Consider the following 18,618-nt stretch of genomic DNA (forward strand, 5'->3'; position numbering starts at 1 on the left):
TGAAGCCTTTCGAACTTGGGAATTGCTCTGTTGCCATCCAGAGATCGCTGGGGTTGAGGTGGGTGGCACCTGCGATGGAGGACGCGCTCTAGATTGCGCCAGCCATCATTGTGGTCCGAACATTACTGCACTGCCTGCAAGGTGTTGAGGAAAGCGGTGGAACAAAGTCATGTGGTCCAGAAGTGATTTGACTCCTGAACTGAGTGCTCATCAATTTTTCAAATTGCAGGGCATTAAAACATAACCCTGCTACTAACATACCTTCTAACATGCTACAAATCTAAAGTTTTATTATTTATTATTATTTATTTATTTTTTTCTTGTGGGATGTTATCTTTTCTTCATTGTCCATTTTCAAAGACAAAACCATTTGAACTCAATTTTGATCAGAATGACATAATAGACAGAGCATCCCCTAATGCACGGCACAAGGAAATAAACTTATAAGGAATTGGTATTTTCTTAAAGCAACAAATTATGCTGGCATTGATGGGAGTATTGTGCAACATTATTTTTAATATATACACATGCACACAAACATACATATAAACATTTATACATACATACACAAACATATATGCGTATACACATATAAACATACATTACACACAAGTACACACATAAATAAATAAATATACATATGCACCACTAATAAAAGGATATCAAAAATGATGAATGCAAAGTCCAAAGAAAACCAATAAAATCAGATTTGAAAGCAGCGATCATAAAGTATTGGAGGTGTTTACCCGGTTTCGAAATACTCTGCAGGTTGTCACAGAAGCCCCTTTGATTTGCAGCAGGAGGAACTCAAGCACCCTGCCACGTCGAGGATCCAGCACCCAATTGGAGCCGTGGGATCTGGATTAAGTTTTTCAACACTTTAAGACACCATAACAAGCGCCACAAAGCGTGTTCGTGTTCGGGAGAGAGAAGGGCACATATGGGACTTCGGGCTGGTCGGACCCACGCATGCTCAAACAAGACCAAATGTGAGTTTCCCTTCCTCACAGTGGGCCTTGTGGCCGTCTCTTTCCTCGTCCTCTTGGGACTTTCCGCCCTTTATTTCCCGGAGCCTTTCGAAATTGAGCCCAAGTCGTCGTCGACGGCGCCGGCGGCGGCGGCGGCAGCCACCCCTTCCGAGGTGACGCTTTTGATTTGGACTCATCCATTCGACGGGAAGCAACAACTTCCGGACTGTCGGCAGCGCTACGCCGTCAACGGCTGCGTGCTGACCGACGACCGGCGCGCCTACCCAGAGGCGGACGGTGTGCTGGTGCACCACCGCGATGTCATCTCGGGAAATAGCACCCTGGGCAACCTGCCGCCGGAAGCAGGCCGCCCCCCGGGGCAGAAGTGGATTTGGCTTAATTACGAGTCTCCCTCACACACGCCTGAACTGTGGCGTCTGGAGGGGCTCTTTAATCTGACTATGAGCTACCGAACTGACTCGGACATCTTCCTTCCCTATGGCTACCTGGTCAACAAAAATGGTGATGGGAAGCTGCTGTCAAAACCTTCTAAGGCTTCTCGTTCTGGTTTTGTCGCATGGGTCGTGAGTAACTGGGTAGAGTCACAGGCCCGCGTGGCCTTCTACTACGAGTTGACTCAGTACATCCAGGTGGATGTATATGGCCAAGCTGGTGAAAGTCTTCCCGCAGGCCATCAAAAGGTGGTGGAACTTTTAACAAATTATTGCTTTTATTTAGCTCTGGAGAACTCACAACACACGGACTATATCACGGAGAAGCTGTGGAACGCCGTGTCGGCCGGGGCCGTGCCGGTGGTCCTGGGGCCGAGCCGGAAGAACTACGAGCGCTTCCTGCCTGCAAAGGCCTTCATCCATGTGGATGATTTCCCTTCAGTCAAAGAACTGGCCCGCTACCTTCTGCGGCTCCAACGGGAGCCGATTCGGCTCATGTGGCACCTGCACTGGAGGACGCACTTTGGACTGCGTAAACCGACCTTTTGGTCCGAACACTACTGCACTGCCTGTAAAGTGTTGAGGAAGACTGTGGGACAAACTCACCTGGTTCATAATTTGACTCGGTGGTTTGACTCTTGAGCCAATTGATCATTGACATCTTAATTTTGTAGGGGGTTATATCTCCTATGCCATTTTTTTTTTACAGAAATTGCATCTTGTACTTTAAAAAATGTTCTTGAATTTTCCATTTGTGAAATAAACAATAATCCAGGTTTTGCAATGACAAAACAATCATTTGTTATTACGATCAAAGAGAAAACGGACCGGGAATAAAAAAAAATTACCATCCATTTAGTACTTTTCTTTGGACAGGCAAAAGTATAGTATTATACATTTCAGAGAAAAACTATTGATTTGAAGTACTGGCACTATTAAATAGCAACAAACTATGCTGGGATTAACTGGAGTACAATAGAAAAAAGTATATTGCAAGTTAGGGTTTTGTATGGTTAATGTGCAACCAAAAACACAACTGTGAAGCATCCCACAATGCACTGCACAAGGAGGAACAATGAGGCACCGGTATTTCCAAATAACAACAAATTATACTATCAAAAACCAAAGTATTATACAAAATCATGCCTCACTTTCCACATAATGTACAATTTCTAAAAATATTTTTGAAGTGGACCTTCAGCTTTGTATAGATCAAGTCAAACAAATGGGTCATCAATGGCAGCGAATGATGAAATAGGCGCCGCCGTGTAAATAAACAGCCACTTGGAATCTGACGACAACTTCCTGCCGTGGAGCTCATTTGCCCAGATAAGCCTCAGTGAATGGAAAAAAAACATAGCAGCGCAGTTATGCGCAGAATCATACCCAATCGTCGGGCCTCCCTCGCTATCCTTTCATCTGTGCCTTTTGTCTGACCACCAATCAGCCCCCTCCCCCTTTCTACCTCGTTTTGTTTTTCCTGTCTACTGAACAGAGACATGTTGATGTGAGGCCCGGCTTGCACGGCCACAAGGGAACAAGTCTCTGGTGCCGTTTGATCAGCTGCAAGATCAGACATGTCGCCCCCCCCAACGAAGCCCCCTAACCACACACTCCGCTGACTTATCATGCAGCATAACGCGCAGACTTGAAAAGATGCGCACCAGGCCCGGTTCCCGACGTAAAGCCGATGGAAAAGCGGCCTCTTGTTTTCCTCCACCGCTCGCGACGCTGCGCCGGCATGTTCGGCAGACACCAGGGACCCCGAGTGTGCTATTTCCCCTCGTTTGCTCTTTTTTTGTCGCCCCTGACAGTAAGATGGATGATCGCAATCACACGGGAGCCGTAAGGGAGACGGAGCGGAAGGTCCGAGAGCTAGCCATGGGAAGCCAGCCGTCAGATTACTACGAGGCGGGCTTTTATTTGTCGCGTTTGTTCATATGCGTTGGCAAAAACGTGATGCCACTGTCTGAAATGATGCATTTTTTTTCCTGTGGGCCACATTTAGAGTTGCTCTATGAAGGGTTTTTATCAGGGCCCTAAGTGAAGACCTGATTGGAATTCATTCATTTTCTGAAGCGCTTTATCCTCACAAGGGTCAAGGAAAACTGGAGTACCTAAATAAAACCCACATAAGCCCTGGGGGAACATGCAAACTCCACACATGGGAATACCCTACTGGTTTTCGAACCCACAATCTCATTACTGCGAGCCAGACACACCAACCACTCAACACCGTGTTGCCCTTATTGGACTGATTAGGATTGTTATTTGAAGGCCTCAAATGTTGATCAAGAATGGCGGATGTTGGAGAAAATGTCTATTTATTGGATGTGTCGAGAAAAAAAAATGTTTAAAAGGATGCACAGGGACAATATTTGGTGAATTGTGACTTTGCGCCAAATTGCAGGAAAAGGGAATTGCAGTGATCAGACACTTTAATTCCCATCATAAACCTACCGTAAGTCAATATGTCGTCTGGCAATGTGGTTGAAAGTTCCTTTCATCCAGCGGGTGCGCATTTCCCTCCCCAGTCGGTGGATGTTTTTAGGAGAAACAGCTGTTGCCGTACAAATGAGATGAGTGGCTTTGCAGCCCCGTGAGGGAAACACAAACAACACAGTTAGTCAAAAGGGTGGCGAGAGGCGAACATTCTTGGCTGAAAGGAAGCATGGATTTAAATCTACTGAAATGCTTTAAGTATTCATCACCGCACACCTTCATCTAACCCCCCCCCCTATCCCCCCCCCCCCAACTCTTTGAATCTCATATTGATAAAGCTCGTTTTTTTACCTTGTTGCTAGGCAACTCCTCACCTCAGCCCTGGAAAGTTGTCGGTAGCTGACATGCCGTAATATTTAATCCTGGAGGAGTAGAGGGAATTGAAATGGACTGTGGTTTAGCTATTGAGCTTTGTGCAGGCAGTTATATATATGTATATACTTATATATATATATTTTACATACCTGGTCATACCTGCTGGGTCTGAATGTGCGAGTGGAGAAAAATGACTCTGGCTATTTCTGGGTCAATGAGGCGGAGAGGTGAATAGTGTGGGGCATTTTGTTGCAAAACAAAGAGAGTCCAGGGTTTGTTGTCATTTGGTTATAATATTTGGTTGGACCTCTTTTTTGGGGGCATTTTTATCATCTTTTTTTCTACCAAGATTATTAGTTATTTGGGTGTCACTCGTATGTTAAAATGTGATTTTGTTTTTCTGGCTGTAATTTCATTTTGTATAGTATAACCTGACATCCAGGTGCATAGGTTTATTCTCCACTCTTGGCTTTTCAGGCCTGCAAGGTGTTGCAACTCCAACAAATGGAGAGAGACAGCCAGTCATACCTGATAAACTCGCACCAGCACATTTGGTGTATTGAGCGTCTTTGAAATGCCGCATCTGGTTCTCCTCAAACATAGCGTCAAGAGTGGGCTACTGGCTTTTTTTACTTCTTCTCCTTTCTGGTGGGATAAAGCTGCCGTCTATTTGAGGAGGAGGAATTCTCCACTGTAATCACCAAGGATACAAAAGCTGAGGACAAAATGGAGTATGAAAGAAGAAATTAAGTCAATTGACTCCTGTATTTTCCGGACTATAAGTCATCCTTTTTTTCAATTTTGATGGGCATAGGACAAATACTAATAATAATTTTTCTTCTCTTAAACCACCAACAGATAATTTGTTGTTTTTTAAGGCTTTAGTTATCTAAAAAAAAAAAAATGTGAATAGATGCCTATTAGCCAGTTGTTTTACATTTTATTACCGTTACTTTAACGTGTATGTTCTTTGTTTACAATCAAATAAAATACATATGCCTCCCAAAAATACAACCTTTGTGTATATATTTTTCCTCTTCATTGACTACTAAAAATGTGGTAATTAAAGAGTAGCGGAATGTCAAACTCAAAGCAAGATTTTTTTTTAATTCTGGAAAGATGTAAACAGGAAATAACAGTCTATTGAGGGTACAGGATACATTATATACACTTTGAACATTTTGCTAGGTCAGATTTAGTCCTATTCATGCAACAATGTGTGTTATTATGTATACAGTGGTATTATAGAAGTGCGCTGGGTGTTTTACTAATGTTAAATAGCTCGATGAGCCATGTTTTAGTAAACAATAGAATACAGTGTCATTCTACATCCACGTCAATAGTGTTAAAATACATAAATTGAAACGTTTTTGCACAGGTTTAAGTGTCTAGTGGGTGTCTGAACATCACAAGTATAATTACCCGAGCAGCGGTTTTCTGACATGTCAATTGGAAATTAGTCATCAAAGCGCCATTTGTTGCTGTCAAATAAAGTATACGGACAGACAGTTAAGCCCAAAATGAGTCAGAAGTTGGCCACGCGCTTTGACTTAGTGATTTGGTTGTTGTGTCGGTCGCAGTCATCCCGAGACTTGAAATGACACAACAAAGTGGAAAAAGACCCTGTTTGTAAGCTTGCTGTATTTTATAAGAAAAATGATTCATAAGTTGAAGAACTGGGAGGGGATTTTGCACTAAGGATGTCAAGTGAAATGTATTCATAGCCCTAAATCACGACGTCCAATCTAAAATTTGAATTGGGAGCGACTTAAAGGTCCTGAAACTAAAAGGCTCAATTTCTTTAATTTTTTTCTTGTGTCCTATCCAGATAATATTCAACAAGTCAAGAACTGAAAAGGAACCACAAAAAAACCCAAGTTGCGAGATTCCATATTGTCATGTGGCCAATCTCCGAGACATTGACAAATAGATGTTCTCCTGACAGGTTGCGGGGAAGTAAAAGAGAAAAAAAAAAGTACTTTCCAGATGTGAGCTCTCCAGATGCATGCTCTAAATAGCAAACTATCATTTTAAGCAGACGTCGCTGGCAGGCCTTCACGTCTTAACAAGGCAGAGAGGGTTACAAAAAAAAAAATGAAAAATATGTCTGACAGGCTCCAACTTGATGAATGGCGAGGATGCTACAAGAGAGTGTTCGACACTAACGAGTACATTTTTGGGCTCCGGCGCTGAGGAAAGTCTCCTATCGCAGCCCGGGGAGTTTTGCCAGCGCCAGGCAGCCAAACGGATGTGTTTACTACGCCGTCTTTTATCCGTGGAAAGAAAGAAGCCAAGACCCTCATAACACTTTATGGGCTTATATTTCACTGTCTGACACCATGTAAGCGCTGCTACTACACTTAGACTGAAGCGCCGCTGCGGCCGTGCCAAAACAAAAACAAAAAAAAGGAACTGGGAAGTATCATATCGAACTAGGAGCTCGGATGCTTACGGCAATAAAAAAAAAAGGCAATAAAAGATGGGAGAGAAAAAACAAATGCCCTGCCGAAAATGTATAGCGGCGTTGGTCTTAAACGGGAAGTGATTTAGGTTGTGGTGTGGGTTTGGAAGGAGGTTGGGGGCGCTTGCTTTTTCGCAGGGTCAAGGACAGGGGGTCCATAATGACGTCGTAACCGGATCCTTCCGGGATTCCTGTCGGGGAAAGATCGGAATCGGTCATTTTGGAGTGGAAATGCTTGGATAGTAACTGTTTAAAAGACAACAACCATTCAAAGTACTATTACATTTAAAAAATAACATTTTTTGGAAGCCTCAACTTGTTGGTGGAGGATGACGACTCTACAAATAATATCCAAATAAATCATGACAGGGCCCAGACATACGGTAAATCCAAATAAAAAATCAGCATGGGCACCTCACATTAGCACACATTTTAAGGAGCAATCTTCATTGTGTCATCTTTGAGACAATTAGACTGGATGTGTCATTGAAAACACATGGAGGGTGTGCACAGTGATGCAATTAACTCCTGTACATAAATTATACATGTATTTTTCTATTCATTTCCCGAATTGTATTTCAAATGATTACACACACATATATAGTTTTTTGGGGTGTATTTGTTTTGCTTTGAGATGTGTTGGCTTTCCATTTGAAGGAAAAAGGTTCAATAAATATCTGAGTATCTTGTGTAAAATGCTTTTTCTCTACGTTTTTGTTATGAGACTCACCGTGAATGCCGATCATGTGCTCCAGAATCAGGACCCTCTCGGCTAGGATCTTCACAGCCTCCCTCAGTTGTAACACCACATTAGGCTGGAAAATAAGCAAAGTCAAACATAAAAAAATGAATGCATTTCATAATATTTTTATTTTTTGCTTGCGGAGTGATCTTGAAAAACAGTATTTAAACTGTATTCTGACACTTTTAAGATTTTGAAATCTTTTCATGTAATCAAAGTTTATCATCTAGAATTACACATTAGAACAGATATTGCTATTATCAAAAGCTCAATAGACATCGCACTCTCCAACTTTATTCTATAAAATGTCCCTTTGATGAAAAAAATCTGTCCGTAAAACGATGAGCATTTTACAGGTAGTGTATGTAGCAGCTTACATCATCGAAGCCGTCTCCTTTTTCCCCTTTGAGCCCCGGACGGCCCTGGCGAAGAGCAAGACAATCACCTTGTCATATTTTTATTGTTTCTTTTTTATATTACTTGACAAATGTATACTCACCGGGTATCCCTGCTCTCCAATTTCACCTGGAAAGCCCTAATGGAGGAATAAAACATTGAAAAAAAGACAGCACCTATTTTAATGCCATGGTTCTCATACACTTATCCTGGCCTTCTTGAAACAAACATTTGGTGTTGATAAATGAGCCTTCTTACCCTATCGCCAGGATCACCTTTTGGTCCATCATTCCCAGGCAGGCCCGGTTCGCCATCATCACCCTTGTATGAAACAGAGGGATACATATTTCAACATGATGCCTTTGTGGGAAAATTTCACCCCCAAAGCAATCACTAGGAGTTATTTGACTCTGTAGTTAACAATATGGGACCCACAAAGAAACTCCCCATTGACATTACACTCCAACCAAAGCAAAAAAATCCTGTTGACACTTTTTGACATTTCGCCAGAGTCTACAAAATCATTTCCCAATGGCTACTATTGACCCAGAGTAAAATTCTCAATTGGTGGTCATTCTTTTTTAGCAATAAGCCAGAAAGCCCCCCCCCCAAGTGAAGAGGAAGTGATCCAGATTTGCACACAAAGTGACCACAAATTGAACAGGATGTTACCCAGAATCGGGCCAAAATCAACACAAAGCATTTCAGAGTTACTGTAAAATCAACATAAAATGAACCGGAAGTGACCCGAACATGTCCAAAATGAACAGTTACCCGGAATTGACCCCAAAATCAAAGTTAACTGGTCTGATAACAACAGGAAAATCCGCAGGGAAGGGCCTCTAAATGACTTAAATTCAACAGTACTTGACGTGGAAAAAAATCAACACGAAAATACACCAAAAATAAACATAAAAGACCCATAAAATGCCCCAAAATAAACAGGAGATTAGCAATTAACATAAAGGCATTCCTACACACAAATGACTTTTTTCCCCTAGTTTACTGATCAATATCCAATGGCAGCTACTCACATTCTTCCCATTTGTGCCTGGATTGCCAGTGGGTCCCCTTGGTCCCAAAGGACCTACAAACATGAATAGTTCACAGTCATTGATAGCCTTGTGTAATCATACCAAAGTATAATGTTAATCCTTGTAGTTCCTGGATGACGTTTGTACCTTGAGGGCCATTTGTACCGGGAGGGCCGGGTGGACCAGGGGGGCCATTTAGACGAATGTACTCCCCTTCAAGACAAAAGAAAAAAAAATAGAATAGAGGAGCAGTTGTTAAGCATGAGCCCTGGAATTTGTCCTAAATGTCTGCTTTAAACTAAAACTGCTGACCTTCTATCGACCCTCATTGGTATCCATCAATTTGACATTTTGAGGAATGGTCAGTGACTAATTGCAAGTCTATCACTGTCAATGGCAGCCAATTATTGGATTATGACTTGAAACCGACAAAAAAAGAACCTTGACAGTCCACCCATTTGCTTTCCCACCCCACCCAAATGTAGACTGTTTTATTAACCTATATTTTTGAACATGACTAATTACTTTCCACAAATCCGACAGGAGGGGAAAAAAAACAGACGATTTAAAACGCCTGCCAGCAGAAGATTTGTCAAATGCTTATTATTATATTTTATGATCATTTGTGGCTTGTCTGTTTCCTCTCGGCCTTTATTTGTTTTCGTAAATACTCGGCGGGCCGCATCGGAAATAAAAACTCGCAGTCTAGCGAGAGGGTGGTGCGTGCCTCACGGGCTATGGGTGGGTTTCTTCACCGCAGTCGAAGGAAGCCCAAAAATTGAATTAAGATAAGAGCAGTTTAAAGATAATAGAAAAAAAATGAGTTTAAACTGATCCCCTGTGACAGTGATTGACAACAGCAGCAGGACGGTCCAAACCAGAGTTCGTTAACCGGCCTATTACACACTCAAGCATAGTGTGTTTTCACAGAAAAGAGTGGAAAGGTGGAAGTGTTGCCTTGTTCTCAAGCATGGAAGATGTTTCAAAAAAGAAACAAACAAAAAAAAACGTTAAACACAGAAACACACTCCCACTTCCTCTCCACTTAAGCATATGCTGAGTTGGCCCCATGGGGAAGCCGATTTTCTTCTGGAACTCATTTTCTTCTGTTCCACTCGGCTCCAAAATGGGGGAGCCGGCCAAGAAACTTTACATGAGTGGCAGGCCTTCTCCTTTCTCATTGGCCAAGGGCCACAGCCCGTTCCCCGAAACACGCACAGTTGTGCTGACAGCTTACAAATGAGGGCCGATTTACGGCCGTTTAATTCCCCGGAAGCAAACGTGGTCCCGCAGACCCAAATCTTCATTGTTCCGGACCCGCAGACAGACAGAGGTTTGAGGGCCCACAGAGACAGATGCAGCTTAATCAGAGCGAGGAGACCGCATGAGCGTGAAAGCTAGATGTCTGCTGCCGTCTAGCGGCAAAAATCCCACTATGTCTGATCATTGACTATTTTTAGCTTCGGATGAAAAACAATGAAAAAAAAACTCTTTTAAATCTCCAGTCTTGAGACATAGACCAGAATTTGAATGCTTGTCTGTGAGGCGGGGGTGCTAACCACTACATCACGGTCCTGCCCTTTATATTATTAAAAAAATAAAATAAAATAAAAAACACAGTTTAATGACAGTGATATTGATATTCTTGAACAGACTTTTTCTATTTTCAATTATTATATAGTTCTATCTTGTCTTTCAAGCATCCTCCATTTATGACCTAAATTTGAGCTATTAGTGAACTTTGGATATGAGCCACAGTTACTGATGCTCTTTCAACAGCCAAATTCAATAAATGTCCAGCAGGGCGTTACAATTTTCCTGCAAGGACGTGCTAACAGCTCATTGAAAAACTTAGCCTTCAGCCTCATTGTTGTTGGTGGTCTTTAGTCCGTTAAGCACGTGGGAACAATTAAACGCAATGAGAGCCAAAATTACTTGAGTTAAAATGCATACGCTGCTCTTAGTCGTATCCTACTTGTAAACACTTTTCCATTCCTACGCTTGCTTTTATTTCTTTTCCGCTGGCGATGAATCAAAGAACGGCAGGAACTGTGTCAGCATAGCAAGTGTTAAGTGTGATGTGCTCACCTAGATCATCCATTTGAAACACATCCCCATTCACACGAATGATAGAGGCCTTGGAAGGAGAACCTGGAGGACCGGGTGGACCAGCCTCGCCAGGGATGCCCGTTTCACCAGGCAAACCTCTGCCCCCTTTTGGTCCTGAACACCAAAACTTTGATTTAGACACAAATCCCCCCCAAAAAAACCACTTGGAATCTGGGGGATGTCTTACCAATGACACCCGGAAGGCCCGTTCTCCCTGGTGCACCTCGAGGCCCGCCTGGGCCTGGTTTTCCAGGAGGTCCTTGTACAACATCGCATGTACATGAACCTGTTTAACAGAGGGAAAAAAAAGAAAAAATCTAAGCATTTGAATGCCACGCAAGGAGGGCATGAAGCTAGTAATTAAAAGAAAATAAAGGGAAGCTAGGTCGGATAAGGATGAGATAGGGCAGGGTGAGTGCATATGAGCACAGTTAGTGACAGTTAATGCAGAACCCAGTATCAGGACATTTCCCATTTGGGCAATAATGATATATGATACTTGATTGATTATCTGTTTTAAATCATGTAATTGAAATGGTGTCTGACATACTAGGCGGAGTCGGTAGTGGCACGTCCACCTCGTTGTCAGCCGGTCCCGGTGTGGGTTTGGGAATACCTGTTGCTGGCAAACGTCCATCTTCTAATAACTTGAGCTAACAAAAGAGAAGAAGAAAAGATGGGCTTCACGTTCACTCCCAATCTGTGGTGTGGTGGGTGATCTTGCTGTTTACCTGCGACTCGATGTTGTCTATCCTGACGCCCATGTCCATGAATGCGGTGCAGTTCATGCACTCTGCAGGTAGAAAAAGAATTTGCAGATTAAAGAATATACCTTTCCTTATTATGTTTTACCCTCTGCTGATGGCAAAGGCATCAGGATCTCCAGCCAAGAAACACAAGAATAATGCCCATCATCTGCTTGAATCCGAGAATTTATTAGGAATTCCTCTTAAAAATCACATCATTCACTTTACTTGTAGGATAAATATTATTACATTAGAAGAAGTTCGGCATGCACACCTGCTCATCTCCTGGCTTGGTGTGTTTTAGGGTGCCCCGAAAAAACTAAAATGGTTCACTGTGTGTAGCGCTTCCGCCCATACGAGCACTCAAACTGACTGATATTTTTGCTTTGCCACAAAGCAAACAAAAACATCTATTTAAAGACATGGTTCAAACAAATGAGGTGTACTTTCCTGGCACAGGATTTAGGGAGATGTGCCATGATGTTTCATTTAATATATAGCCAACGTCCAGCTGTCGTGGGATGATTTAAAGAAAAATGGGTGTTATTGGTTGGTAGGGGTGAGTCATAATTAAAACATAATTCTTAGCTCAAATATGCAGAACTTAGCTTTAAACACATTAAGAGTGACATTTGATTTTCTGGTCAATTTCAGATGCCCACCTACAATTGATGGTGATTTGGTTTTAGTGCCTGTGGCCGCCAATCAATTTAGAAATTGGAGTGGCTGCCACAAAACGATCAGGAATGAACACGGCCACCTAATAGGAATGGTTTCCATCAGAGCACCATTACCTATCCACAACTACTCAACAACTAAGAAAAAATATGAAATGACTACCGTATTGGCCTGAATATATGATGACCCCTCTTTTTTGGTCTTATAGCCATGCAAAAAAAACATTGTCTTACAATTGGGGCAATACTGTATTTAAATAGTTGGTTAATCAAAACTATTTTTTTCAACCTGAAAATTGTCCAAGTACTCTTTTTTTTTAGCATCTTAATTGCAAATATTCTCCTATTTTTGTTCTAAAAGGCTATATTGTCTCTTCTAAGTTTTCATTCATTTTCATTTTTCAAAATGTATTCACATTTTTTTTTTAAAAACAAAACACAAAATGGCCTTCAGGCATTGAGTTGAACATCTGTGATGTAGTTGTTTCATTTTTGAATTCCCATTGAATGAAAGCCTCTCAATGTGATGCTACCGGACCAACTGTATATGCTATCAATCCCTAACACCACCTCGCACACAGAAGTTCAAGCTTTAACTTTGTTTGTTGGCGTGTATAAAGGCACCAGTTAACAGAAAAACCTATTTCTTATAAATAGGCTTCGTTCTCTGGTCTTTGGCTGAAGCCTGGAATGTCAGCTGTCAGTCCCTCAGATGAGACCCACCCACATTGTGGTCATAGCGGAGAAAGCAAGACTGAGAAACAACTGGTGCTCATAAATAACGCAGCAACAAAAATGACCCCAACGGCTGTGCTCGGCCTAAATCAGTGTCTCTGACCACAGGGTACAAAATGCTCGCCGCGGCTACGGAGGATGAAATAAGACGCCGGATCCCTTGACGCATTAAACCGATCCTGTGGTTTGCTGGATGCTCGTGGGCGGGGTTTCTCAATGCATCATTTTGAACTCGCAAAAAATCCTTCCTTAACAACTTACATTCTGAAATATACGTCAAACCAAATACCAAAGACTGGTCAATTGATGGCTCCACATAGGATGTTTGTTGTGACAAGATGCAAAATTGAACTTTAGTGAGTATGTGAGAACCAAAAAAAAACAGACCCAATCATTTATCAAAGAAGACCAAAAAGGAGTGTCTGTTTGGCCTCAAGCTGTGCCGAGTTACTGTATCATTTCAAAAGAGAAACAACTGTCTGTGCCTCGACTAAAGCATGATTGATTTCTGCTCTCCCGGCCTTTCATCAGTACTAATAGGCTAACTTGTCTTGTCCAGAGCCAAGAATCAGCCAGCCATATACTATAACGCCATAAAACACACTGGCCGCAAAAAAAAAAACATGATTAAATCAATGTAGCGTGCATCTGAAAAAAATAGCAAAAAGAAGTGTGTTTCCATTTGGCTGGATGGAATTTAATTATGTCGGGTTAGGAAACCAAACTTCCCTTGTGTTCATGCTGATGTTTACAATGAAACCGCAGCTATAGGGGTTTGCTTGGATCCATAATTACATTGAGGCAACACTAGACAAAGCTATTTATCTTGGAATGGACTCTGCTCATGGGAAAACAATCCAAATTGGGTCTAGTTCAGTGAGAAGTAAAATACACAGACAAATTTCAGAAAAAAAACTTGCTGTGAAAGACGACAAGGGCTGACAATCGTTTGGTCATCACTTATAGAGACAGACAACACCTTTAGTTAGCATGGCCAAAAGGAAGATTTATTTAGTAAGGACTGTATTTCTTCAGATACTCCTTAAAACGCAAACTGATTTGACGCTTGGACGGAATCTGCAGTGAAAACATTGGAGTTTGGGAGTCAATATTTTCCCCATCAGACCTGAATATAGATTCCAGAACCACAGACAACCTCCAAGAGGACAAGCTCCATCCCACACTGGCCAAACCGCCGAGTTTCCAACTATATTGCTTGGCATCAAGGACAACAGGCGTGTGTTCACGTCGAAACACACCTACACACATCCTGACAAGCGCAAATCATCGCCCTGTCTCAAACCCTTTTGGTCACACACCCACTTTGGCCACAATATGAGGGAGTTGAAAGGACTATTTGTGAACGGCGAGATGCCTGGAAGTCCGCATTGGCAGCGGTCCGAATCCCCACCATCGTACCACTTGACAGGTCACACAAACACACTATTTCAATAGAAGGAAACTTGACAAAACACATCGGGAGAGACGTGATGCAATGCAAAATGAACCCCGATGCCAATCATCTCATCATCTGGAAAGCAGCCCCCAGCCCTTCCACCACAAAGGAAGACGGATGGATCCGTTGGCGCAGACGTGCACTCATCAGCTTTAAATGACACAAATGTGCACGATTCTGCGGGGGAGCAGCAACCATTATGGAAAGGAATTACAGGCGGGCTTTTTGTGGTTGCATTGATTTTTTTATGCTGTCTTCTGAAAGGGTGGAGAAATAAAAGTGAAAAATGGCAGACTGAAACTTGAAGGAAAATTCAGCAACAAATTCTGCTTTCAACTACGCAGCGGCAGCTGGGTTTCGGGACGCTCCGTTTTTTCACCCCACGGCAAAAAACAACAACAACAAAAAACAGTCACAGCGCGATAAACAACAAAAAAGAAACATTAATTTGTTGTCAACTGGTGGTTGAAAACACAGTTCAAGTTGAGTCCAACAAGTGAAGGCTTATTTGGAACCCAAAATATCTTGACAAAGAAAAGCCAACATGAAAAATATAGAAACAGCAGTTCTGCAAACAATTCCCTTACACATTAACAGGCAAAGTTCCCACCTGATTTGTCTTTAAAACAAACGACTCACAATAACTCGTATACTAATTTGCAAGAATCTCTTGGTTGAACTTTTCCTGCTTAACTCGAGTGAATGCAGACTGAAGGATCAAATGAGAAGCGAGTGAGAGAAATGGATCGCACAGAAGAAGCAAGGTGATGGAGAACATCACCAATCAGGTGCACGAGAAGACCAAAGGTTACATGACCTTCATGTGAACACATAAGGAGATATAATCATCGCATCGTCAAAGTTGCACATGTAGGCTGCATCTGTTTTATCGCTTCCGATCGGAGAAAAAGGTTTTTGACAAGACATGGGAAGTTAAGACTATGTGAAAAGCAGTCAGGAAATTGCAAGGATCCTCCTGAATCTGTAAGTCAGGAATTGGCCGGCAAATCCATTCCAGAGGTCCCCGCGCCTCGCCGTTGGGAACGACCACCGAGGTATGCTCGTCCTTACAAATGATCTATAGTCTCTCTAGAGTACTTGAGAGAAAACAACTGGGACAAAACCAGAGCTCACACAATTACAAGAATTAGGAATCTTCTTGTTACTCAAAAGACATACATACTACTAATCTAAGAGGTGGTGTAAAACAGTAGAATCGTCAATTTGGGAGAGACAAAATCCCAATGCGAGCCTTCATATAGTGTCGGTTTCTTTACATTTCTGGGAACAACTGCGACCTCTGAAGTGGAGCCAGAATCCCATGAAACCAAAACCAGAGATGATGATGTCATCTTCATTGGGCAAGACGACTGACCTGATAACGTTGATATCAGCTTTCTAAACAGACTCATGTACAATGTAGTTTAAAAATAAGTTGAACACTACAGGATGACTTGAAGCAGTTTATAGGTTTGCCTCATTGAGGGGACCCAAAAAGTCTATAAACTCAAGTTCAAATGCCTGGTTTATGTGATTCTAAAAAAAAAAATCAAAAATGAGAGACTATAACATTGAAACACCGCCATAAGCATGTCACCTCAGCCTTTACCGTTTCTGACCGTGAAATTGTCAATGACATCAACCTCTTTTTTAAAAGGTGTACTTAAAATCCAAGATGGTGTTCCAGCCGTCCATATGGTGACGATTTCCTATGCATTCTTATGGCGATTTAAAGAGTGTAAATCAGTTTAGTCGAGCCTTGAACAAACAGCTATAATACTTCATCACACTCTTTTGACCACATTGGTCTCGAGTGAACTGTAATCGCTGGTATTACAGAAAGTGCGGATATAGCCATGTGTTAATCTTTGTGTGAAATTATATCCAGCCCAATGTAAATAATTGTTTCCAAAGGCTTTGTAATAAAAGCGTTCCTTGATTCCATTAGCTAATACGTGATTACTTAAGCTATGAAAATCTTGGCTTTCCAAGTGCAACAATGTACAGTATTTAAAAGACATTGTCATTGGCTGCCAATTGACGTATGGACTGGACAGTTTATATAATCATTGGCAGCCAATGTGTTAAATTCCTTTGTAACTTTTGGGGTGACCCTCGTGAGGATAAACGGAAAAATGAATGACTGAAATTCAAAAGAGTTTGACTTTCAGAGATATTTTTGTCCGTGCTATTGTGACAGCGACACAAAATACTCAATACACAAACTCACACTGGTGTAAAATCACCAGACGTGTCCACACTTTTCTTGGTCTTTAGTGGGCAATGCATTTGCGGTCTGGGGTATCCATGAACAGCAATGACCTTCACTGAAAGTGTGCTACCACAACTCATTTTACGGCTCGGCTGGACATTCCACTTTGTTTTTTTTTCATTCATTCAAGTGTAAAATCAATGCTTTATAGAGCTGTGTGAGGAGAGAAAACAAGTTTGTTTGGCAAAACAAATTTGACTGAAACCAGCAGGCATATCAAAAAGATGACCTGAACAGTAGCACAATAAGTCTGTTTCGGTTGTAGCATTAAGACAATCTTAAATGCAAACTGTGTTCTTCCTCTTTTGAGATTTTTTAACTTAAAGCAGAAGGGAGGATAAGAATGATCTCACCTTCTCGGCACTCCTTGCCAACGAATCCAGGGCAGCATCTCCACTCCAGTGAGGTCACCTGTTTATAGGAGACCACAAAGGTTGGCCTGAGGACAGTCCTGTAGCTGATTTAAAAACAGAAACACACAAACATTACTATCACGGGGGAATTTGTCCTATTTCTCAGGGGGAACAAAATGTCAAAGTGAGCACACCAAAAAACCCTTACAACCAAAGACAGGATCGCAATACCTGAGGACTTTGGAGCAAGTGGCGGGCCAGCGGCAGGTTTGAAGCACCCTTTGCACAGAGGCTTGACTTCCATTGTTCACCTGACAGGATACCGTTTTGGATACAGTGTACTGGCACCAGTTCCTAAATTAGAGCATAAAGCAAAAAGGTCATGCCTCGAACTGAAATTTACATCATTCTGTGTCTCTCTACTTTTTATATATATATTTTTTAATTGTATTATTTACTTTCTTTACAATAAGGTGGGTAAAAGTTTGAAGAACAATATTTTTTTAAGTCACTGATGGAAAAATAGCATTAAAATATAAAATGAGACACAAAGACAATTGTTTCCATCTTGACCACTAGACGTCACTATAGGACCCAGATCTCATGGATGAAAATATAAACATCCAAATATTATTTGGGATAAGCAATTGCTAATGAAAACAAATAAATAATCAAAATTTGTATACCTATGATGTTTTGCCAAGAATATCAAGATACTAACTATGAAGTAAGCATTTAGCAGGGAATGAGATACCCTCCTGTATTGGACGTCTAGCACCGTCAATGGCAGCCGATGAGTTAATAAAAAAAACAAATACGTAAATACAATACAATTAGAATCTCCTGTTCACAAATGACAGTGGAAGCATTTCAAGTTGAGATGCTTTCAGTCTTTTTCCTAAAAGTGGCCCTCGGATTTAAAAAAAAAAAAAGTTTGAATGTGGCACCTTTACCTGCAATCACAATGCATTTTGGGAAATGTAGGCACTATAAAATTGGACTGTGTGCACATTGTTTTAGAAGTATCACGTTGTAGAAATACTGTTTTGAAGCGCATATGTGACCAATTGTTAAGAAAAGTAAAAAAATACATTAGCAAAAAAACAACAACAAAAACAAGAAATTTAGCTTACTCACCTGAGTTGTGCCTGGGCTCCAGGTGGTCCATTATTGCCACTCAAGTCCGGTACCACTACGCGCGGCCGCGGTACAGCGATTCCCGGGAGCCGATAAACAAAACCTGTAGCCATTGAAATAGCAAACAAACATGCCCATGTGCAAAGCGTCAACCAAACGTGCAAAGCCATTCTGTTTCTATTTTCTAAGTGCATCCGCGATGCTGAAGTGCTAAGCGCGGTGGTCGTTTGAGTCCGTCGCCTGCTTGCAAATAAAGTGGTGCT

At 41.7% G+C, this 18,618-nt stretch overlaps 2 protein-coding genes across 2 annotated transcripts; one reads left to right on the top strand and one right to left on the bottom strand.

The window, feature by feature from the left end:
- Positions 1–765: 765 nt before the first annotated feature.
- Positions 766–2,316, top strand: LOC144200996 (alpha-(1,3)-fucosyltransferase 4-like). Its single transcript, XM_077723413.1, has one exon. It carries the CDS (start codon positions 941–943, stop codon positions 2,060–2,062), a length of 1,122 nt encoding a protein of 373 aa, XP_077579539.1. The 5' UTR covers positions 766–940; the 3' UTR covers positions 2,063–2,316.
- Positions 2,317–5,366: 3,050 nt separating this feature from the next.
- On the bottom strand, positions 5,367–18,589 carry col26a1 (collagen, type XXVI, alpha 1). Its single transcript, XM_077722856.1, has 14 exons — positions 18,356–18,589; positions 17,450–17,572; positions 17,219–17,322; positions 11,711–11,772; positions 11,530–11,632; positions 11,167–11,265; positions 10,959–11,093; positions 9,018–9,083; positions 8,871–8,923; positions 8,095–8,157; positions 7,940–7,975; positions 7,818–7,862; positions 7,429–7,513; positions 5,367–6,889 (listed from the first exon to the last, which is right to left on the bottom strand). The coding sequence occupies exons 1-14, from the start codon at positions 18,547–18,549 to the stop codon at positions 6,768–6,770; spliced, it is 1,290 nt and encodes a 429-aa protein (XP_077578982.1). The 5' UTR covers positions 18,550–18,589; the 3' UTR covers positions 5,367–6,767.
- Between the last annotated feature and the right edge of the window lie 29 nt (positions 18,590–18,618).

Source organism: Stigmatopora nigra, chromosome 8 (assembly GCF_051989575.1).
Source record: "Stigmatopora nigra isolate UIUO_SnigA chromosome 8, RoL_Snig_1.1, whole genome shotgun sequence".
Lineage (NCBI taxonomy): Eukaryota > Metazoa > Chordata > Actinopteri > Syngnathiformes > Syngnathidae > Stigmatopora > Stigmatopora nigra.